Source organism: Sprattus sprattus (assembly GCF_963457725.1).
Source record: "Sprattus sprattus genome assembly, chromosome: 9".
NCBI lineage: Eukaryota > Metazoa > Chordata > Actinopteri > Clupeiformes > Clupeidae > Sprattus > Sprattus sprattus.
The window spans coordinates 30,776,685-30,801,005 of record NC_137928.1 but is presented as its reverse complement, the minus strand read 5'-3'; the positions used below and the strand labels follow the sequence as shown (position 1 = coordinate 30,801,005).

The 24,321-nt window shown below is 44.0% G+C and overlaps 2 protein-coding genes across 2 annotated transcripts in view; both read left to right on the top strand.

Moving 5' to 3' along the window:
* The first annotated feature begins 99 nt into the window (after positions 1-99).
* Positions 100-6,705, top strand: nop53 (NOP53 ribosome biogenesis factor). Its single transcript, XM_080845343.1, has 12 exons — positions 100-310; positions 633-715; positions 846-936; positions 1,831-2,039; positions 2,126-2,181; positions 2,324-2,419; positions 2,555-2,656; positions 3,104-3,283; positions 4,988-5,163; positions 5,707-5,773; positions 5,864-5,940; positions 6,079-6,705. Exons 1-12 carry the CDS (start codon positions 105-107, stop codon positions 6,137-6,139), a joined length of 1,404 nt encoding a protein of 467 aa, XP_080701469.1. The 5' UTR covers positions 100-104; the 3' UTR covers positions 6,140-6,705.
* A 4,726-nt stretch (positions 6,706-11,431) lies between these two features.
* gjd1b (gap junction protein delta 1b) overlaps positions 11,432-24,321 on the top strand; it is a gene marked incomplete at both ends in the record, with an annotated part of 22,204 nt that continues 9,314 nt past the window's right edge. Inside the window, one exon of the mRNA XM_080845162.1 lies at positions 11,432-11,502. Coding sequence (XP_080701288.1) covers positions 11,432-11,502 — 71 coding nt within the window. The remainder of the gene's footprint in view (positions 11,503-24,321) is intronic.

Sequence of the window (24,321 nt, the reverse complement as noted above, 5' to 3'; positions counted from 1 at the left end):
AACCATCTTTAACCACCTTTACATAAACTGCTATTTTTTAGCTTCACGCACGTCACACCCTAACCTACTATTTTGCTGCTCCTTCCTTCCTGAGGAGAACCAACATGTCAGCGGCCAGAAAGCATAAACGCGTGGCTGCCAGTCAGCCTGGCTTTCTATCATTAAAAGGTTCTGCAGACAACTCGGAATTAGGTGCTGGTCGCAAGAAACGTGTTAACAAAAATAAAAAAAAGAGCTGGAACAAACACAGTGACATTCAAGATGTCGAGGAGTTTCTGGAAGACGTGCGACTTCAGGAGAGGGCCACGGGGTGAGCATGAATACAACGTAGCTATCGATAGCCTACATGCAAGTAGCCTTTAATGTCTAATACATAACTGGTTACTTTGGTTGTAATTGAACAGTTGTCATATAATATGTCCGCGTGATATGATTGTCATGAAAATTATACTTAAGCTTTGACATGTTGTGTGGTTAATGTGGCAAACTCTGTATAAGGACACGTTAGCAATAGCAACACGTAGATGACGTTAGGAAGAATCCGTGTGTATGATAGCACCGAGTGCCCCGGTTAAATCTACTAGAATCGAATTACTTTCAGATTGAATTATGTGTTGACCTTTGCTTCTCAGGGGATTGATTGCAGACAAACCAGATGAGAGCTTGTTCTTTCTGGACATTGGAGAGACAAAAAAAAAGAAGATTGTTCCTACAGGTACGTGGTAACATCCCAGTTTGAAATATTATGTGGTGCTTTTCTATTTAAACACGGAACAGTATTGTTTGGTAAGTTTGAGGTTGTTTTGCTGTTTTGCTCACTCTTTACTCTTTCACACCGCTCCCAGGTGAGGAAGAGAATAAGAGAAGGAAGATCCAGCGACCCCTGAAGGTAGACCTCATACTTCAGCCAAACTCCCACATCCCGGCACCGAAAGAGTAAGCATTTAAATCTTATTCCTTTTTTTTTTTTTTTAAATACATTGAAGCGTCTAAACCTTTAGTTATTCTGTAACAACCACCGGTCTGAAGGCCAACAATTAAAACACTCTTGTTGAGGAATTGAGTGATGCTGATAGTCTGCCGATAGTAGTAATAGTGCCTAATTAGACGCTAATGGTTATTGCAAGAGGTCTTCTGTAGCTCAGCTGGTAAAGAAGTAGGCCTAGTAACTCTAGGGTCAAGGGTTCAAATCCCATGAACAGCAACTCAGTGCACTTGAACTGGCTTGGGGCAAGCATGCCATACCCGTTGATGATTCCATCCTTGCGCTCACAGTATTTCCTCGGAAATGTGAAGACAGATTTGGAATCCGGGGGGTTGTTCAGTGAACGGCTCTCTAGGAACTGAGGGTTTAACTGGCATGTCCAAAGTTTGGCTGGAGTAGATGTGATTACTGTTTATTTGTTCCCGTGTTGCTCTTAGGGGTCAGGTATCTCTTCAGCTGATCGTTGGAACCGATATTCTTTTCTTTTCTTTTTATCATCGGAATTGGCATTTTAAGCCATTTGCTTGTTAGTTTCTGAAATGCGTTTAGCTGGCATCTATGAAAAGCTTGATTTTTATTGTTAAGCTAAAAGTGTTGCCTGAATTCTTTATTCAGGCAGAATTCTTTACTAATATGGTGGGAATCTATGGGTACTTGTCCAGTTAAACCGACCAAGAGACCAGAAGCGCTCCTATATGTTGGATACACTGGAAAGGAGCTATGAATGCTCCAATGCTCAGCCAATCATGTTGATGATGCCCAGTGCTAATCTGCTCAGAGAGAGAACACATTAATTGTGTAGCCCCTCTCCCATGCGTCTCATCGGCGTGTCCTCTTCTCCTCAGCATCCTTGCCTACCAGCAGCCCAATGCCAAGAAGCTGCGTCGCAAGGAGGAGCAGGCGGAGCACCTGGCAGCCAAAGGTGTGGTCTCTCGCAGGAAGAGGCTCCTGGGCCTCCGGCGCGCCGCATACGCAGCCGGAACGCCCATCCGAGAGAAGACTGTTGCCAACAACAACCCTGAGAGAGGCTACTATGACCTCTGGGGAGAGCAACGTGAGTGAGCAGCTGTGTCTGTTGATGAAGGGTTGGGATGGGGTTGGGTTGGGTTGTCATGTTTGACATGTAATTCTGTTTTCTAGCCGTGGAGACAAGAGATGGCTTTTATCTTGAACAGACCAAAAAGATGCTGGTTAAGGTGAGCAGTGTTGAAAGACTTGATTGCAGTGAGTGAACGAATGAAGATTAAGGATAGGATAGAGTGAGCGAGTCGAGTCTTCTATTTTCAGTTTGCATTTGTTTCTGTTATTGAAATAGACGTCATTTCGGTTTGTTTTCAGCGACCAGAGAAGCTGAATGAAAAGCCGTCAGAACTTCCAGCCATTGAGGTCATTGCTCCCGGTGGCTCCTACAACCCGGACTTCTTCTCTCATCAGGTGACGCTACTGACCTCTTCCTCTGCCCCTGTGCAAGGGTCTTATTTGATCATCATTGTTATTGACTATTTAATCCAACATAAAGTTTGTAATATCAGACTAGGAATAATCTCAACTTTTGGTGTCTGTGTCCAGGCCTTGTTGCAAGAAGCCCATGACGTAGAGGTGAAGAAGGTGAAGGCAGAGGACCGTTTGGAAAGGCAGCTTGCTGTGAATCGAAAGGAGTTGGCCACTGAGGTACTGCCATCCCCACCATAAACTTTACAGGACTGTAGAGAGCACTGACTCTAGATCAGTATAGAGCATTGAAGCTTAAACAGCTAAGCACACTAGAACGCCACAGAACACAAACAAAGATCACTGACTCTAGAACAGCATAGCACACTGAAGCTTAAACCGCCAAGCACACCAGAACGCCACAGAACACAAACAAAGATCACTGACTCTAGAACAGCATAGCACACTGAAGCTTAAACAACGCGGCTCATTATGTGTCCTTTACAGCCAACATAGATGTTCAACTGGGACTGTTCACAGTGCAGTGCAGTTACCATAACTGTGATCAGATCAAGTTTATAATGCAAACATGTCCGCATCATCTTTCCTCATTTGTGTATGATGCCTATTAACCTGTTAAGCCAAGCAGAAGGACTGATCATTGAGAATTCTGTTCATTATTTGCAGGAGGACACATTTAAGGAGCAAATTCAAGGGCTCCTTGAGGAGGAAGAGGGGGAGGAGGAAGAGAAGGATGTGACTGAGGAGACGGCTGAAGACGAGGAAGACACTGGTGTGGTCCCCAGTGCACAGCAGGAGAAGAAGACGGAGAAACAGAGGAGGAAGGAGAAGGCTGACAAACTAAAGGTGAAATATAGATGTCTGTGATGGACATGGGAAACTGATTATTCTCCTTATCTGGCACTTAATGACCCAAAAACCGGAACACTTTTCTCATCGCAGTTCCTTTGCTGTTTTCTTCCTGAGTTGTCAATTTGCTTGCTTTGTACTTCAAAGTCACTGCCACAGCCAATGTTTATTGAACTGTAACAAAAAAGTTAATTCTGTCTGTTTGACTTTATATAGAAAGTAAGTATCTATAATATGTTTATATTATTTTGTGTGTCTGTACACAAACCCAACCAATGCAGGCTCAGGCATGTGTTTTTAGAAGAAGATGTTTGTGTGGGGCATTACGTCTAAACCTTTTTTTTATTCTGTAACAGCCACCGGTCTGAAGGCCAACGACCAAAACACGCTGGTTGAGGAATTGAGTGATGCTGATAGTCTGCCATGTATAGTAGTAATGGTGCCTAATTAGACGCTAATGGTTATTGCAAGAGGTCTTCTATAGCTTAGCTGGTAAAGAAGTAGGCCTAGTAACTCTAAGGTCAAGGGTTCAAGTTCCATGAACAGCAACTCGGTGCACTTGAACTGGCTTGGGGCAAGCATGCCATACCCGTTGATGATTCCATCCTTGCGCTCACAGTATTTCCTCGGAAATGTGAAGACAGCGATATGAGATTAGTGTTTATTTGTTCCTCTGCTGCTCTAGAGGTCAGTTATCTCTTCAACTGATCGTTGGAACAGATATTTAAATGTTTTCTTATCATCCGAAATTTGCTTGTGTGTAGCCGCCATCTATGAAAAGCTTGATTTTTGTTATTAAGCTAAAAGTGCCGCTGTAGAATTCTTTACTGATATGGTGGATCTATGGGTTCCTGTCCAGTTAAACTGACCAAGAGACAAGCGCTCCTATATGTTGGAGAGATGTCTGTGAAATAAAGATGTCTGGGATGGACATGGAAAACTGATTCTTTTCCTTATCTGGCACTTAATGCCCCAAAAATCTGGAACACTTCTTTTGCTGCTCTCTTCCTGAGTAGTCAATTTGCTTGCTTTGTACTTCAAAGTCACTGCCAAATGACTCAATGTTTATTTAACTGAAACATAATTGTTCATTCTGTCTGTTTGACTTTACATAGAATGAAAGTTTCTATAATATGTTTATATTACGGTGTGTAACTGTACACAAACCCAACCAAGGCATGCTCAGGCATGTGTTTTTAGAAGAAAAGAATATGTATGTGTGCACTGGGGCACTATGAGCAGCTGTAGTGGTGCCCAGTGAGCAGAGCTGTGCACTGACTAAACCTCATTCCTTCCTGCTAGCACAGCCCCCTCTCTGTCCAAAGGTAGGGTTCCAGCCCAGCCCAGTGTGGTACTGTGCTCCTCATAGTGTGACTCAGCCAATTGTGTCAGTGTCGTACCACTTGGGTACATCCAGTGGATACTGGCACTTCTGGAACCGGTTCTAATTCTGCTATCATAAACATAAAGATGATTATTCCATTGGAACTCGATGAACTGTAGGGCCCTATCATTAGAACCAGACAAGGACAGTTGACATGTAGGTGCATGCATATACATACCTCTGTTGACACACAGAAAGCAGTGAGAGAGTGAGTTATGGCTGGTGTTGCTGAAGGACTTGCTGCTGTGGCCATCCTGTGGTCTGGAGGTGTTAGTGCACACATGACCTCTGACCTGGGCTCTGTTGTGCCTCCTCAGGAGCAAGAGAGGCTGTCTGCGCGGGTGCTGAGCGGCAGGCGGCAGCAGCTCTTCCAGCTGCGCTCCATCAAACAGGATCTGCAGAAGCGGGAGAAGCGCACCCACCTCAGACAAAGCCAGCGAAAGATCAACCAGCTGGCCGAGAAGACCCAGCCACGCCGACTAGGACGCCTCAAGTGAGTAGAGCTGCAACGATTAGTGGACAAAATCGACAACGTCGATTGTGAAAAATTGTAGACGTGGATTTTTATTGTCGACGCATCATATAATATTTTTTGGCAGACGCTAACAGAGCTAATGGTAATTTTAATTCGCCATTCCAATGCACTATAGAAAGTGCGGAATAGTGCTTCTTTACCTAATAATAATTGACCATCATTGAGAAAAATGGAACAGAATCTGCAAAAGGCCTAGAATACAAATCAAACTACAAGACAAATGTAAAAAAAACATCAAACACCTGCTTTATATATTTTTATAACAGTGAAATATAAACATTGAAATATACAAATAGTTGATAGATGAATTGATTACCAAAATAATCCACACTGTTGAGTCCACACTGTTCTCGCACACACACCCGAGCACACATACAAACATATTACAGAACCTCCTCAGCTCAACTGAACTGAACTTCATCTACACGCTACAATAACCTCCATCAAGTAGATCATACTGGCCAATGCTTACAGAATGTGCTCTCTCATTGATTGTTACAGGTTCCAGACTCCTGATCTTGAGGTGCAGTTGAGTGATGAGTTAGCTGGATCCCTGCGGAGACTCAAGGTAAGATAGTGGGCCCACAGTCCTACCACCAGTCCTATTACTGTTCTGTGACCTTTTCATGAAATCTTCTGTTGTAACACTGTCTTACAGCCAGAGGGCAACCTACTCAAGGACCGCTTCAAGAGCTTTCAGAAGAGAAACATGATTGAGCCCAGAGAAAGAGCCAAGTAAGACATCTACATTTTAAAAACATTCAAATGTTCCATTTTAAAATTGGACTGCACCTTTAAAATAAAAGATTCCAGAAGTGTAAATGCATGCAGTGCTATTTTGTTTGAAAATAACTTCTACTTCGGTTGTTTCAGGTTCAAGAGAAGATACAAGCTGAAGTATAGTGAAAAGAGGGCTTTTAAGGCTGTTACATAAAGACTGGTGCCCGTGAACACAGCCAAGAGATGGAGATCTCTGATGAGAGGCTGGAGCACCATCTGGACCCTTGGGTGGCCATGCCAGGAACCTGAAATTAAAACACAGTCCATCCTTAATCAGCAAGTGTGTTGCCTTACGCTATTGTGGCCATTAGACGGCTTCACCTCAAGGAGCCTTTCCTTGTTTCCATGACCAAGTCACTTGTCTTCAGTGAAGAAGCATCGGAGCATCGGAGCCTTAGCATCAGGTTAGGCAGACATGGTTCTCTTAGGGAGGTCATGGCTCTCTCTTTGCAGGAGGTCTGTATCTGGAGACAAAATGGCTGACCTCAGATGATCTGGTGTCTGCAAACGGTCGGTTTTCTTCCTTTTTCAGTACCAAACTGCAGATCACTGTTCATGTCTCTCTGCCAGTGTTACCCTGCCAAAACATCAGGCTTAATGTCCCAGTCCAAATGGTTGCCAGGACACTGAAGGTGATTAAAGACCCATATTAAGGCAAGATTTTGTGTGTCTAAATAAAGAAATGTTGAATTAAAGTGTAATAAAATGATTTCACTCTGAGGATTTTTGGCCTTTTAATATTTTTCGATGTATAACACTAACCCTAGTGTATGTACATGAGCATGCTTTAGTTGGGAGACGGTTTGATCACACCTGTCAATGACCATGAGGGAAAAATTTGAAGTTATGTCAAAATGTTATAGCCACTGATAACCTGTACAATTCTGAGGCATTTTTCCTTCTTGTTAACATCAGTAAGAGCCGTTTGGTTGGTGAGCACTTAGTTATCATGCCCTGGCTCATTCCATTACTGAGCAGTGGATAGACGGGGTCTGAAGGGGGAAACTGGACACATCCTCAGTAATGCCTCCTTAGCCAGGCCAGGTTTCAGTAGGCTGCACATTTTGGTCGTGTTTCTTAAATCCTCTCTGCAAGACAGATCAGTAAATCAAGATGCATCCACCTACTTTTGTCTCTTTAAAAAGATTCAGATTACCCACAATGCTCTTGAAGATCAATATTCAATTTTCAGACTGATGATTGCCAGGTCAGGGACAGGCAGCCCTCCACTTTGCCTCTTCTGCGCTCCCTCTCGCTCATCCCTTATGACCGTTCCACATGATTAGCTCTGGACTTCTTTTGTCCCTTGTCCCCCTGCTAATGGCTAGTGACTTTCAGTTATATCAATTCTCTCAGGATATGACAAAATAAAAGCTTATAATAATCAAATAATGCGGATGTGCTGTGGAGCTGCTTGGGCCTGAAGATGGAAGGTAGAGTAGGGTGGCTAGTGCTGGTTGGAGGGGAGACATTAATTGCCCCTCCCCCACCATTAGCTAAACCTTTAATTACCCGTGGTGGAGAGTATTACCCCAGCCAGCCAGCACAGAGAGTGGCCGAGTGCTGAGAGTGCAGGTAAAGCTGATTATCTCTTAATCAGGGAGACAAATGGCATCTTTCAGCTAGCGGGCCGCTCAGCATCTCTGATCTCTGTCGTCAGGTAAACCCGCGTGGTTAATCCCCACGCTGCCTCGGGCCCATTCATGCCCAGGCCAGCCATCTTAAGCAGGAGCGTTCAACAGGGCTGCCAGCCGTGAACTCCTCAACTCCCAGACGTTTCTATGCAAGGTATTTAAGCAGGACAGCTGGAGCAGGAAACTCAAATGCATGTTGACGGCAGCAGCTCCTCTGCTTCTGTGGCCACACTTGACAGAGGAATGGCGCTCTCACCTCTGCTCTCTCAAGCTGCGCCTATACAAGGCATTCAAGTTCTCCAGCCTTCGTGAAGCCCTGTTGGCAAAGCATGACCGCAGGGATGCCAAGGTTATGACTTCAGTCCACAGGAGCACATGTACAGATGGAATGTAAATCTTCAGTGTCCTGTAAGTTGGACCTGTTGACCTCTGCTGTGGACAGTTGTGTGGGCTTGTTGTCCATTCTCTCAGAAGTGATAGGAGCTGTTTGAATAAACGTGTATTATGTGTGCCACTGTTCTCTCTGCCATCTGTTGATGCCCGGGCACCTGGTGCAATGTCCTGTGGCCAACCTACTTGCCCCCTTCCTGTGGACAAACACGTGCTCCACTGGTCTCTGTTCATCTGTGCCAGGCTGGGAGCCCCCGTGGGCATGTGGCAGGCTGCCCGCAGGACTCAGCTCAGGTATGGAACGGGTTTAACACGCTCAGCCTTCCAGATGTTGGTCCGGGCCGCTTTAAGAAGTCCTGCTTTGGCCCTCAGTCAGCTGGTGGAGGATGAGCAGTGGCGTCTGGGCTGCCAGAAGGACGTCCACATGACGAGTGGGCTTCCTGAGCGAGCGCTAAAGAATCAGCCAACTGGCCACAGATCTCTGCCTTTTCTCCCAGGCTCAGAGTGCTAGTCGCTGTGGGTCGACATTAATGTCACGCTGGATATCAAACAGGCATGGGTAATATATACAAACAGACATTCTGAGAGGGATTCTCTCTCCTCAAAGACAATGCTTGTAACTCTTGCCTGGAGGGAGAGAGTGAGACTGAAATCATTTCTCCTTTTCTTTTCTTCTCTCTCACTCTCTCTCTTTCTCCCTGAACCAGTGGTCCTCCACAGCCTTTCTGTTGCTTTCCTCTTGGATTTGTGTGTGTGTGTGTGTGTATGTGTGTGTGTGTGCTTGTGCCTACGGTGGTTTCGTGTGCTCATGTATGCCTCTGTCTGTGCGTGTGTGTGTGTTTGCCTGTGTGTGTGTGTGTGTGTGTGTGTACCTGTGTGTGTGTGTGTGTGTGTGTGTGTGTCCCTGTGCCTGTGTTTGTGCTTGATAGAGCAAATGAACACTTGTGCACTTGAGGATGAAGATCCCAATGAAGGCAGAAGCACAGAGATGTGTCTGAATGTGTATGAATCAGCCGACCCCGCCATTTCCACAATACCAGGACAAAAACACCATCATTCCCAATAACAGCTCCCAGCACTGGGTCTGGAAATACAGGCACTGGGACATGAGGGATTAGATGAAGATCAGGAACAATGAGAGGGAAAAATGCCCAACGAGACTAGAGAGAGCCTGTATGGCTGTGTAGTGTTTGCAATGGAAGAGCGAGGGAGGTGAGGAGGGGAGGGGAGGGGATAAATAGTGAGAGAGGGAGATAGAGGGAGGGAGGCAGGCAGAGGGAGCAGGAGGGAGGAGCAGAGCAGTGATTCCCTGTGCTAATCCTCTAGACACACGCACGAGCCGGGTGCCTGTGAGAGGGAGCGAGAGATCGAGGGAGGGAGGGAGGAAGGACAGGTGGAAGGGAAGGTGTGGAAAGAGACGAGTGGCAGTTGAAGAAGAAGAAGAAAAAGGTGGATAATGATGATGACCGTTGAGAGGGAGAGAAAGGAGAGAAACAGGCAGATGGGGAAGGTTTGATTCCAAAGCCATAGTAACAGAGCAGAGAGGAGAGGAGAGGAGAGGAGAGGAGAGGAGAAGGGAGAAGAGAAGAGAAGAGAAGAGAAGAGAAGAGAAGAGAAGAGAAGAGAAGAGAAGAGAAGAGGAGAGTAGAGGAGAGGAGAGGAAAGGAACTAGAAGGAGAAGGCAGGCTTCTTCTTAGCACCAGCAAACCAGGGACTCAAGTGCAATTACTAACAAAGTGAGCAAGTGAGCGCACGCAAGGAGACAGTGAGAGAACCATAGCGGAGCTCACAGTGAGAGAGTAGAGGAGGGAGAGAGAGAGAGGCAAAGGGAAAAAAACACCGTGGTGAGCCTGGTACAAAGTGACAGCAGGGTTTAGAGGAAGAGGAGAAAACCCAAGAAGGTTTCAACCCAAGAAGGACTCAACAAGAAAAGAAAATGGAATTAAGAAAAAGCACATCAGAAGCTGGTGTTCATCAACCACCACTGGACAAGAACACCTAAGGAGAACAACACACAGCCTGGTAGAGTGGAATTACTCCATCTCTGTGCGTGGCAGGGAGTACGAGTGTGTGAGTGTGCGTGTGTGTGTGCGTGTGTGTGTGCGTGTGTGTGTGTGTGTGTGCGTGCGTGCGTGCGTGCGTGCATGCGTGCGTGTGTGTGAGTGCTGCACGCTTGGTTCAGAGTGTATGGTCTGTGTTTGAGGATAATGCCTAGCTGTGTTGCGGTCGGGTAAACGTGCTGGGTGGATCAGACCAGATAAAACAGAGATAGAGAAAGGGAGAGAGTATGTGAGTGATTGTGAGTGTGAGTGTGAGTGTGTATGGGTATGTGTGTGTGAGTGTTGGTCTGGGTGTGTATGTGTGTGTGTGTGTGTGTGAGTGTGTGTGTGTGTGTGTGTGTGTGTGTGTGTGTGTGTGTGTGTGTGTGTGTGTGTGTGTGTGTGTGTGTGTTTGTGAGTGTGAGTGTGGGTGTGTATGGGTATGTGTGTGTGTGTGTGTGAGTGTGGGTGTGTAGGGGTGTGTGTGAGTGTTGGTGAGGTTGTGTATGTGTGTGTGTATGTGTGTATGCATGTGAGAGTGTGGGTGTGTGTGTGTGTGTGTGTGTGTGTGTGTGTGGGTGTGGGTGTGTGGATGTGTGGATGTGTGTGGGTGTGTATAGGTGTGTGTGTATTTGTGAATTATGTATCCTTAATGAAAGAGGAACCAGTCCAGCCTGCTGGTCAGTGCTGCTGTGCCTGGAAGAGTGAAGGTGAAAGAAGCATCGGGCAGAGAGAGGTAGAGAAGATAAACAGAGTGGTAGAGGGTCAAGAGAGAGAGAGAGAGAGAACAAGAACAGAGTGGTAGAGGGTCAAGAAGGAGAGAGATAGAGACATTGAATGGGAACAGAGAGGTAGAGGGTCAAGAGAGAGAGGCAGAGAACATGAACAGAGAGGTAGAGGGAGAGAGAGGCAGAGAACATGAACAGAGAGGTAGAGGGAGAGAGAGGCAGAGAACATGAACAGAGAGGTAGAGGGAGAGAGAGAGACCAGTGAGGCGGAGGAGAGCAAAGGTTAAACCTCCATCGGGTTAAGAGGGGATTCCTATGAAGAGGGACACCAGGGCACATGGGGACAGCTAAGAGTGGAGTGCACTGTCTCTAACACTGCTGCGCTACATTAACCCCTACAGAGAAGAGACGAGACAAGACGAGACGAGACGAGAAGAGGAGACGAGAGGAGAAGAAGAGAAGTGGAAAGAAGAGCCATGAATGCCCAGTGAAGCAGCCTGAGGGGATTCTTTCTCTCTCACACACCCACTGCCTGCTGCTCTGGTCTGGGAGAAGATCTCGGCGTCCCGAGAGGTTGGTTACTGGGCCCAGGGGAGAGGGCTGCCTGCCACCCAGCATCAGCAGCTTGTGAGACTTGCCCAGCTTTACACTGGCCATGGGGGAGTGGACCATCTTGGAGCGCCTCCTGGAGGCTGCTGTACAGCAGCACTCCACTATGATTGGGAGGTAAGGAGCCCTTGGCTGTTCTGCTGCTTCTTCTTCTAGGGGAGTATTTCGGTGTCTCTGAGAGAGAGGTCTGTTTAGAAAAGTAATGGGGAGTGGGAGAGGGATTTTTTGGTCCACTGTCCCGCAGCATGGCTTTGAGGGCCGTCTACTGGGAATGGTTTCCGTGAACATGTCCTCCCTGTGTGTGTGTGAGTGAATGTGTGCGTGCATATATGTACATCAGGGAGATTCATGTATATGAACGTGTTGATGCATGCAGCTCCTGTGTGCTTTGGCATGGCATGCACGTGTAGAATAGCTGATGGTGAAGTCTGCCAGAGGCATACCAAATGAGCCAACTGCTTACATGGGTTTGTGTTGGGTTTGTACATGGGTTTGTGTTTAGGCCTTCAACGATAATTTATGAAAAACAATTACTTTCACAGTGTTTAAATTACCAGTTTTCAAGCATGTGTAGGCTAAAGAGACAGAGGAAACACACGGTTTGAGTAGCGTTACTGTTACTAGCAAAGTCATTTGAAAGCAACCCTTTATATAACCTCTAAGGTTACTGTTTTACCAAAATAACAGCCTACAGCCAATCAAAATGATTGTCAGAGCACTATGAGACAAGACAAATCAATGGTTCTATTAGACAAGATAAATCAAGGGTTCTATGAGACAAGATAAATCAATGGCACTATGGGACAAGATAAATCCTTTCACTCATTTTAAGTTGGGTCAACTAAATACCAGGTTTTAAGTACTGAATACATAATGTTAATGAGTTAGTAGAACTGTCTGGGTTTACAGTGTACGTATTGACCATCATTAAAAGAAAGAGCATACATCAAATATAGAAATAACAACTAAAGAAGCACTATTTCGATAGTTTATAGATCTTCTCAGTATTTTCAAAGTGCACGAGCTGTGCAAGAAAAGTGAGCGTTTATCATAGACCCATGCACATGTATGACAGGCGATTTAACTAGCGAGATTCAAAGTAACGTAGAGGCAAATCTTTTTCACACACTTCACGTAGAGCATAAACCCTTGAATACTCCATGAAATTGGTTGCGAAATGTAAAAGGTTATCGTGATTTTTATCCAGATAAACCGCAGCTCCTGGCAACTTGCGCTTGTTTGACACGTTTGACAGACCTCTGGCGTCAGAGAGCTCCCCTAACAATAGGGCGGCGACGCGTTCGCCGAGAAGCAGTGGAGGCGGCGTCTACCTATATGATGTCTATGGGTGCAACCATTTGGTGGTATGCTTCCTGAGAGAAAATGTTACACACAAAAAAAATCCCTTTACAGTTAAATCATTTTTCTGACAATAATATGAATATAAACTTAGCAAAATGTACATTTAGACAAGGCTCATACCACTGCTGTTGATGTCAAAATGAATTATATTTTGTTATTGTGAAACCAAGCATAAGGATTTAACATGAGGATGGAAGGGTGCAGTGTAGTGTCATTTGAGAGTCAAGGGTAGGCTTGTAATAGCCTGCTTTATTTTCCAAAAACAACTGCAATTGGTTACACTTCATTAGCAAGTGTAAGATACAGTATGTGGATAAACGCACAAAGTATCCTAATGTCTGACAAGCAGCAAACATCAATATTGTCTAGACATACATTGCAAATACCCAAATAGCAAAAGGCCAGTGGACCTCTGTTAGCCCGTGTGGTGATCTGCTGGCTTTTTGTTCAGCTTTTTCCAGGCACTCCACTGCTGAGGCATGGGCCACTGTTGGCCACTTTCTTTAAAAAAATGTTTTGTCTTTATCCATTTATACTCTTTTACTGTGTGTGTGTGTGTGTCGCTCTATGATGATAATGGGGACTCCATGATGATAATGGGGACGTTATGATGATAAGGTGGTGTGTGTGTGTGTTTGTGTGTGTGTATGTGTGTGGGTGTGTGTGTGTGCTCTATGATGATAATGGGGACTGTGTGTGTGTGTGTGTGTGTGTGTGTGTGTGTGCTGTATGATGATAATGGGGACTGTGTGTGTGTGTGTGTGTGTGTGTGTGTGTGTGTGTGTGTGTGTGTGCTGTATGATGATAATGGGGACTGTTTGTGTGTGTGTGTGTGTGTGTGTGTGTGTGAGTGTGTGTGTGTGTGTGTGTGTGTGTGTGTGTGTGTGTGTGTGTGTGTGTGTGTGTGTGTGTGAGAGTCGCTCTATGATGATAGGGGTACTCCATGATGATAATGGGGACTTTATGATGATAACGTGGTGTGTGTGTGTGTGTGTGTGTGTGGGCTCTATGATAATAATGGGGACCCTATGATGATAATGGGGACTACCTGTGTGTGTGTGTGTGTGTGTGTGTGTGTGTGTGTGTGTGTGTGTGTGTGTGTGTGTGTGTGTGTGTGTGTGTGTGTGCTCAATGACTCCTTGTCCAAAGTGGTCAGATGCTGCTGGGCGTAATGCATTAATCCTTGATGCAGAGCATCCTGAGCTGTGATTGGCTGAAACAGAAGCTTGAGTTGCGCCTGTACTTTCAGCTTCACAGGGAGACGACAGGACCTTATGTGACTTCATCAGCCATCAACCATCTCCCAGTCCCACCCTTTCTCTGCATCCCACTCTCTCTTCCTCTCTTCCTCTCCTCCTGCCTCCCTGTCTGTACTCTTTAATTCAATGGAATGGGTAAGCCCCTTGTTACGCTTCGGCCGGCTCGTGACCGAAACAATAACATTGGAGGCAGACAACAACGGTTTTCTACAAAAATAGCGCGTATTTATTTAGTCCATACAAAAGCACAACTCAATGGCGACGTGTCTCGGGGTAACGTCCAATTCTGACATAGTCAGCTCGAGAGAGAGAGAAAGAGACAGGTGTCCACTGGTGCTTTATACTCCACACCTCCCCAGGTGTGGATAATCAGTCCATCAATGGCACTCGTCATCCCCACGGTTGCCTGCAGGACACGCATGGCCACTGCAATGTCTGCAGGGGCGCAGGGGGTCGTAACACCCTTGACAGATCTCCATGAAGAGGGCTTTTTCTCAACCCTCTGCCCTGTGTTTCTGACTGACGTCTAATGGAGAGAGCATGAGAGTTCGTCGATGGCTGGCATTAAGAGGGCTTACCAGCTCTGTGTGGCTCGGAATCATTTACATTCAACACAAGACACCTGTGACTGCCAGACTATCTTACTGTACATCCCACTGATCTCAGACAGGTTCTCACAAGGAGATGTGAGGCCCTTAGAGGCTCTGGATCAATGCACCCACGTACTGAGATGATTCTAGACCTGATCAAAAGCCTGTGTTGTTGATACAGCAGGTATTTTACTTAGATCAAGCTTTTTTTTCAGTCCCTTTTTGTAAAGCATTGTCAGTGTAAATGTAGGTGTTTCGATCAGAATGGACAGAGAGGATCTTCTCTTAAGCACAAACCAAATGGACAGAAACAGAGTTGATCCCCTCCTGTCTCAACCTTCACAGTGTGTAGCTGTGTCTGGCCTGCATGCCTTCAATGCAATGAAATTAACACATGCGTCCTTGGAATTGTAAAAACCAGTACATACATTTGATCTTTTCTGATCTTTTTATCTTTTCTTCTCACAAAGACATACGTTGTGGTATCCACTCATTCTAGATGGTTTCATTTTATCATTATTGTCTGACACTGGGAATTACTCCCTTTCCTCAAAGGTTTTTAAAAGGGTTTTAAAGGGCATTCTGTTCTGTCCGACATTTTCCCTCTCCATCTCTTTCCCTGCCTGAATTCACAGTTCTTTTTGTCAATCTTTTTGGAATTCTGTATGTTGGCATGAAATGACATACAGTTGCACAAAACGATCGTTATCAGTTGGTAAACCACAGTAACAGCCATCCCTCTGTCAGTCCTTCTCTGCCGCTTTCACTTTCTCTTGATTTCCTGTACTTCATTACTCTGGTCACTCTCTCCTCATGCGTCTGACTAAAGATAATGACCAATTATGTCTTTTCCCCTTGTTGGAGGTGGAGGTCTGAAAGGTCTATCCATTGTCTCTTTATCTCACCCACTGTCGAATCCATTGTCTCTCTCTCTCACCCACTGTCTTCTGCTTTAGGGCGAAGCTGCCAGTCAGTGGGGGGAGTCTCCCGCCTTGGCACTGTTTAACTCCCCACCGCTAGTGACCGGCTCTTGGAAGAGAAACAGACTGGGTTCTTTCCTTCTAAATTTGGACTGTGAAATGAAATCCATTTCATGGTCGAGTAGCAGTTTTAAGTCGGGCCTGTCCTGAACACACTTAAATCTACCGTGACATGGAAAAGCAGGAGATATTAAGGATCTACCACAGAAATGAGTCAGTGGAGAGCATGCCGTTATATCAGTGGTTACCATAACCTGACAAGAAATATAGCTCCGCTTAGCTGCACACTCTAGCCTGGAAGGCGTGAGATGAGGGCTGACACTTTCTCAGGGAAGAAAACGGAGAGCAGCAGAATGTGTCATGAGAAAGGAGCAGGTCTCTGTGGATGCCTTAGTGCTCAACCCAGGGGGAGCAGGCCGCAAGAGCAGTGTTACCAGTAGGGCTCTGTGCGGATCTCGTCCTCACTGGTCACATGATGGATATAAAGGGGATGATGATTGGTATTGATTGGTATTGAAGTCGTTTTTAGCGTTTTTTAAGCTTGACTGGTAGATCAGTTACAATCCCAGGGAGCAAACAAACTTACAAAAATCTGCCGGTAATGTAAATTGCTTTTGATAAAACCATCTAGCAAATGTAAATGTGGGAGGAATTTACAGTATTATGATTTACGAGCTACATTAATTTGTATCTAGACATCCTGAAAATAGACTCTCTCTCTCTCTCTCTCTCTCTCTCTCTCTCTCTCTCTCTGTCTGCCTGTCTGTCTGCCACTGCCTCTCGGTGAGTCTTTCTAAGATATTAAATTCTGCTAGAGAGTTTACATTTCTGCTGATGTTAACTCATCAGCCATATGTGTGTTGAGCCATTCGGTGGCTTTGCTGGTGCTGTGATGGATGACATTGTTGATCTTAGCTGAAGGCAGGCGCTGCTGGAGGGTAGAGGCACATCGCTGCTCAGAGCTGAGCTCATGAGACCTAGGAAATCCCCCCTCTCTCTGACAAAGCCCAGGAGAAATAGACAGGGGCAAAAACAGGCTGGCTGGCAGCAACAGCTTGAAGATTAGGAGTGTGGGGCAGAGAAGGGGTTATCATTTGATTTGTTTTCATTTTTGGAAAGGCTCAGAAGCCTTAGATATCATCTATATGCAAACGATTCCAAGGTGCTGACAGCACACATGCGCAAATGAAGGCAGGCATTTAGAGTGATGTCCAGTGCCACGTCTCCTAATCCATTTGGACATGCGGCTCTTGAGTTTGCTTGTTAATCTGAGACTTCAATGAGAATTAGACCTTCCATCCATGCTGTGAAGATCTTTGAATATTTTGTCTGCCAAAGTGAGCTTATGTAAGCGTGTGTCCCCCGGTGCATGTTTGTGGAACACCTTGATCCCCCCAAGCCACTGTTGAAATGTCTCCACCCCCACCCCCAACCCCCCAACCTCCAGCCTTAGGCGAGGGGTCATAGGGGCCTCCTGAGCTTCCAAAATAACACCGGCTATAATTAACCTCCCTCTGCTTTTCTACTGCAGAGCTGCAAGGCTTCTGCTAATAAACACACACAAACACACACACACACACATACACTCACACACACACACACACACACACACACACACACACACACACACACACACACACACACACACACACACACACACACACACACACATGCACACACAGGCACGCACACACAGACAAACATATACGCACAAGTTAGAATATACACAGTTAGAACATACTCCAAGATGTGTAGAACACAACCAAATCAGTGTTGCTTTCATTAACCATTTATTTTATTATGATGAGATAATGAAAGTGTTAAAATAATAATGATCAAAACACATGACAGCCAATCAGGACACAGATCTAAGACACAACAGTCTAATCAGGACACAAGATACTTAGGACATAACTTCCAACTGGGTCACAATGACACAACAGCCAAGTAGGCTGCATTGTGGACAGGACTTCTAATCAGGACAGAATGCTAAGGGCACGGCGGCTAATCAGGGTAATCATCAAAACGAGTGTGTTCTGTAGAGGTGTGCAGGACCTGTATAGTGTAGTAACCTCACCAAACACATTTTTTCATGTCCTCCCCTCTGTTTATGTGAAGATTGCACTGAGATGTGGCCCAAGTGGAACTGTCAATCATATGTCCTCTCCTCCATATGTGTCAAAGTTGCTCCTCTAAATCTTGAAATAGATCAGTCATTTCCTGAGCTTTATTGTGACTGGGATGTCAAATATACAGAGCCAAATACACACATTTGCATTCATATGCAGGCATGCAGCCATTCACATCTCTCCCTCTTTCTCTTTCTCTCTCTCTCTCTCACACACACACACACACACACACACACACACACACACACACACACACACACACACGGGTTTACACAAGGTTTAAGTCTCCAGGGAAGATTGCAACTGTGCAATATGAACTCATTTATTTATCCATCCAGACTGTCCATGCCCCATCCACTCTGTATCAGTGCCGCTTTCCACTGGTCAGTAGTTCGTGAGGGGCTGGAGCACAGCCTCAGAGAAGAGATGGAGGGACACCCTTGACCTCCACCTTTTGCGTGTCTATTGTGTGCTCACTGCTTTGTTTATTCATCTAGACTCCCTGTCAGTGACGTCTTTCGGAGGTTAAGACATCCAATCCTCCATTAAGATTAGATGTGCTTGTGAAAGGACTGTTGTGTTTGTATCAAAACAGATGGGTAAACAATCAACAAGCGATTAGATTCCACAAACAAGAGGGGAGGGGCGGGGAAGGGGGGGGGGGGGGGGTGAGGCAGTGGAGAGATAAAATGGGAAAGAGAAGAGAAATGATAGAGATGAAGAATAAATGGAGAGAAAGCGAGAACTAGAAGAGAAAGAATGGAGAAAAATTGAAAAGAGATGCAAAAAAAGAGTTAAGTTGAATAGAGAGGAGATTGGAAAGAAGATAAAGGACAGGAAAAAACAGGGCAAGAAGGAGGAAAGGATTCTGTTTTGATTGAAGGCATGTTATCGTTCATTAGGAGAAATATAATTTTTTTTACTGGTTATATAACAACTTTATAAATCTTTCAATACATTATACAGTGATGGGCAAGCTACTTGATATTTGTAGTGAGATAAGCTATCAGCTACTCTACAATAAATTCAGCTTCACTACACAGAAGCTACCACTCATAAAAAAGTAGCAAGCTAAGTTACATAAACCTTTCAAAAGTAGTTTGATACATTAGAAGCTACTTTCAGTTAAACAAACTGCATGCCAAGTCAATCGGTTTTAGTGATCAACACAACTGTCAGTCAGATAAAAACAGTTGAATGGATGAAATTCAATCACCTGAACGTGTGCTCGTATGTTTGTGTTGGATGTCATTGACGTTGACAGGAACTTTTTCTTTGGATAACAAAGAAGGCATCTGAAAAAAATCTAGTTTCACTCGTCTCGTTTAAAGTGAAGTACTTTTGAAGGTATGGCTGTTGAGTCAGGTATCCAAACGCAGATGAAAACAAATGAGTGCAGAAGACCTCGCCTACCTTCATCTTTCGTCTATTTCGTGCATTTTTGGAATTCAACTCTCTGAGCAGACAGCACGGACTTTTCACTTTTTAACTTTCATCATCTTCAGCTGTATCTAAATATCAACAGCATTCTAGTTATCTGGTTGTCTAGAATCTGCATGCAAACTACCCATTTAAAATTAGGGGAGAATTCATTTTAAATGTATGAGCAGCGTCTGGTGTAGGCTACTCGAAATGAGGATATCTATCTATCTATTTTCACTCGTCTCGACTAAAGTGACGCGTACTGCTTAATTTTTGTGTTTGATGGCTGCAGGGAAGCCTGTTATGAATGAACATCAGAAAGGTCCAGGATAAATTAGCTTTTGAGGACGCTACTGCACTACTTGATCAATAAAAGAGCTTAGCTACTGAAAAGTTACTTGGTTTTGTAAATAGCGACGTTACTGCCAAGCTACTGACAAATGTTGTTAAGCTAGTAGCGTCGCTTTAAGTAGAGACGCTACTGCCCATCACTGACATTATATATGTTTTTGCTGAAAGGATGGAACACTTAAATGCCACCCAATAATCCATCACACAGTTCAGAGTTTATATCACGCTTATTATAAAAATGCTTGGAAAATAGACACTAGCAGACTTATTGTAAAAATGCTTGAAAAAGAGAAACTAGCAGACTTCTTGTAAAAATGCTTGGGAAAGAGAAACTAGCAGACTTCTTGTAAAAATGCTTGGGAAAGAGAAACTAGCAGACTTCTTGTAAAAATGCTTGGAAAAGAGAAACTAGCAGACGCTTGAACAAGAGAGGGGTGACTGCTGCTTGGAAAAGAGAAAGGTGACTGCTGCTTGCTTGTTTTTTGTTGGTGGCCCAGAGAGTTTAGCTGACTGTCTCTCTGTTTGTGGACGGTTTTGTCAGTGAGCCTGTTTGTGTGTGTGAGGATTTCTGTTGAATTTCAGAATGTATTAAATTCTTACAGATATAAAGACTCACTGTTAGAAAGTATAAAACGAAACGAGCCGTACTATTACACATTAAAAAAAAACATGTGCACAAACACGAGCTATTTCAACTCTCTTAGAGTACTTTTGGGGTAGACAGTGGTTGCCGGACTCCTGGAGACCTGGAGAGATAGAGAGAAAAATAGAAAGAGAGAGAGGATGAGTGCGAGGCAAGGTGAAAAGGGGTCAGGAGAGAAATCTGCTCTTTTTGGTTTAAGCAGGAACAATTGACATGAACATATCAATGCACCGAGGAGGAAAGATGGTGTGTGTGTCTACAGAGTGCATTAATGTGTGTGTGTGTGTGTGTGCGTGTGCGTGGCTGGTGCGTGTGTGTGTGCGTGCATGCGTGCGTGTGTGCATGTCGGTTTGTGTGCGTGCGTGTGTGTGTGTGTGTGTATGTATGTGTGTGTGTGTGTGTGTGTGTGTGTATGTGTGTGTGTGTGTCAACTGTTGTCTCTCTTGGCTGACAGTAGCAGCTGCTATGTTGTGTATGTCGCTGAAAGTGAAAGGATGGGATGACAGTGCCAACAAACACACACACACACACATACACAAATATTGACCAAAACTGAAGCCCAGACTTCAAATAACGTATTGATTAAGCATATAGGCCTATTCAGTGAAGCAACAGCTTGGCTCCCCGCTCACGTTTCTATGCGAGAGCACTTCATCTGTCATCATGAGAGTAAAAAACAAGTAACGATAAAATCAAATAAATACTGATATTTTTCTACTGATCCGTGCTGTAAATGTAGTTTCTGCAGGATTACAATCATTTCGAGCATTTTTATTATCACAATCTATGAATTTGCGCATGTCCTGTTCAAACAGACAGGAGAAAGCGAGACTGTGAGGCAGCGACGAGCTGTGCCTCATCTCAGATTGCGCAGATTTACCCTCCAATACAGCCCTGGATTTAACATAATATTTTGATCGAACGAGTTGCAATAAAGTGCTCACATTAAGGAATGTAAGGACTGCGTTCAGAACGTGATATAACATTTTAGTTGATGTTGTCCAGGGCCTCTTAGATGTCATGTGCTTAAAATCTCCTTAAAACGAAAAAACGAGCAGTTTCACTTATTATTTGGTAGGGTAAAAGCTAACTGTGTACCAAATTTCATTCTTTTATCACCCCGGTCACGATCACGTTGTTAAGCCACCTGACTACAAGGCAGAGGACAACACTGCCACCTACCGGATAGGTTGGCACTGTCGAAAAGGAGGGGGGGGGGGGCTTATATTTGTGGATCAGAAAGCCATGTCTCAAAACCGAAACATTTGTCTCAAAATTACGTCATAGGAAGAATGATTGCACGCGTGTATTGGGCGATCCACAAATGCAGATTCAACACTTCACACACGAATTGTAGATTTACAAATGACAGACCATGAGAAATGCATACACGAAATGTTACGTATTTTAAGAAATTACAAACGATACATTTACGAATGGACATCTATGTGTACAAATCATTTACAGTATGTAAATGCCAACTTACAAATCACAAGTAAGAATATTTTTTTTGTGGATTGCAAAACACATTTGTAAATCGTGAAACATTTGTGGATCATGGTACTTGCATTTACGAATACTTTTGAGATATATCTCTCTCCATAGATATGTCCATATATGCAACATAAATATGGCAGGCTTTGTCATTTTCAGACAGATGGTGTACCCCCCTTGTCTGGGAAGTCCCGCCCTCTTCTTCCGGCAAATTTTGCCTGAGAAGTGGGTCTGGCAAAGTTTGTACAGAAGTTCATTTCAGCATTCTCAGGATACCTGGGACCAATCACAAACTGGCTTTTGGCTACCTGGCGCGCCATTGGCGGATTTAAAATAGTTTAGTAACAAAAGCGAAAGCAAAGAGAGAAGCACAGCAGAACTATATACTGCTCTCACGGCTGTCTTGGATGATTTCAAAGGCAAGTTTTCTTTGAAAATAGAACAGAAACCTGCTCTGGAACAATTCATACAGAAAAAATATGTGTTTGATTTATTACCGATCGTTGTATCGTTGTATAGTATCGTTGGTCTGATTGGTTAAAGGCGTGTCCAATTACGTTTCTGAAGTGGACCTCCATTTAGTAGTTCGCCAGACTAACTGAGCAAATGAAATGCAGTGAAGGGGCGGGGCGGGGAATTCCCAGACAAGTACCCCCCCTCCCCACACACACACACACACACACACATACACAAAACATACAAACCTACAAACATGCAGATTCTCATACATTTCCTCAGGGAATCTATAGTTTCCATGCATTCATAAAGTAATGCTCAACAGCAAAAAGACTATGCAACATGAATTGAATCACACATTTTCCCAAGTGGCCATTCCCGTCCTCACACATGGTGCTGTAGTAACAGAGGCTCCCCAGCCTGACAGCACGCTCATTCCCAGAGATCAGCTGAGGCCTGCCAACATTATGCTCCTGCTAGTTAGCACATCCATTCATCAGGCCAAATGAGTGCTCTGCCATCACTGGTGTCATAACACCCCTATCACACATTGGCACATACACACAGATGCACCTACACACCACAAACACACATTAGCACATACACACAGATGCACCTACACCCCAAACACAAATGACCAGATACGCACAGATGCACCTACACACCCCAAACACACATTGGCACATACACACAGATGCACCTACACACGCAGATCATCACACACGTGCACAATACGGTCCGGCACAAGCCCAAACAGCTTTCTAATGTGCAGTACGTACACAATGCACCTAGCACATTCACTGTAAACCTGAACTAGTTTAGAGCACTTAAAACTTTAATGTAACCGATTACATAATAAAATTTGAGTACATATAAATATTTATTTTTAAGTAAACTTAACTTAAAACTTAAACATCGGCTATACTGATTTATTTTGTTATAATTTCCATCATTTTTGAGTTCTCTGAACTCATATTATTCTAAAATCGCACAGGATTTTGCCTCATTGGATATTTGTGTTTCTCTGGGTCTTTCACAAACTAGTTATTATTATTATTCTTGCGCAAGCTCTTACTGTAGAGAGAATTGTCATTGGTCAACGGCCTTCCCAGTGTTGCCAGATGTACGTTTACATTAACATTTACATCTGTGATTTAGCAGATGCTTTTATCCAAAGGGATTTACAATGAATTTCAGATACTAAAAAAATATGAGTTATCATGTTTACTCAAACAAATACATTCCAATAGAATTAAAACGTCTTCACTTGCTCAGAAAACTAATACATTTAAAGTTGGGTCAACTAAAGTACCAGGTTTTAAGTAATGAATACATAATGTTAATAAGTTAGTAGAACTGTCTGGGTTTACAGTGTGCCCAATCAAAATGAAGCGTCACTGTATGAACCAAATCACTTTCGCAGTATTAACAACAACAACAGCACACTGTAAACTTGAACAAGTTCAGAGAACTCAAAACTTTTGATGTAACCGATTACATAAGAAAATTTGAGTACATATATTATTTTTTTTAAGTAAACTTAACTCAAAAATTATACATCAGCTATTCTGATTTTTTGTGTTATCATTTTCATAATTTTTGAGTTCTCTGAACTCATATTATTCCAAAATCGTAAAGGACTTAGCCTCGTCAGATATATGTGTTTCTCTGGGTCTTCCCAAACTAGTTATTACACCCTTACAAGTTTTTGAAAGGGTATCTTCCTTACGTTCCAAGTTCTTGCACAAGCTCTTACTGTAGAGAGAACTGTCATTGGTCAACCGCCTTCCCAGTGTTGCCACTGCATTTACATCTGTGATTTAGCAGACGCTTTTATCCAAAGCGATTGACAAGGAATTTTGCATTCATAGATCATGAGCAGTTTAGGGGTTCACACTTATACACTTGGTAAGGAGGAGTGGGGAATCGAACTAGCAACCTTCCAACCTCTGGATTACTAAACGACTCCTCTACCTTAAGTCTGCTGTGTCCGTCTTTCATCGCAAGAGCTTTGCAATGGTGTTCTCAACGACGTTGATGACGTCAGATACTAAAATGTTTTAAGTTATCAGGCAATGTTAACTCAAACAAATACATTCCTATACAATTAAAACGTCTGCACTTGCTCAGAAAACTAATACATTTTAAGTTGGGTCAACTAAATACCAGGTTTTAAGTACTGAATACATAATGTTAATGAGTTAGTAGAACTGTCTGGGTTTACAGTGCAGCAGCAGCAATAATGTGTCC

Coding starts and splice junctions, on each gene's coding strand:
- nop53 (XM_080845343.1), top strand. CDS start 105: ATGTCAGCGGCCAGAAAGCATAAACGCGTGGCTGCCAGTCAGCCTGGC. Junction 311..632: donor CTTCAGGAGAGGGCCACGGG/GTGAGCATGAAT, acceptor TTTGCTTCTCAG/GGGATTGATTGCAGACAAAC. Junction 2,420..2,554: donor CGGACTTCTTCTCTCATCAG/GTGACGCTACTG, acceptor GTCTGTGTCCAG/GCCTTGTTGCAAGAAGCCCA.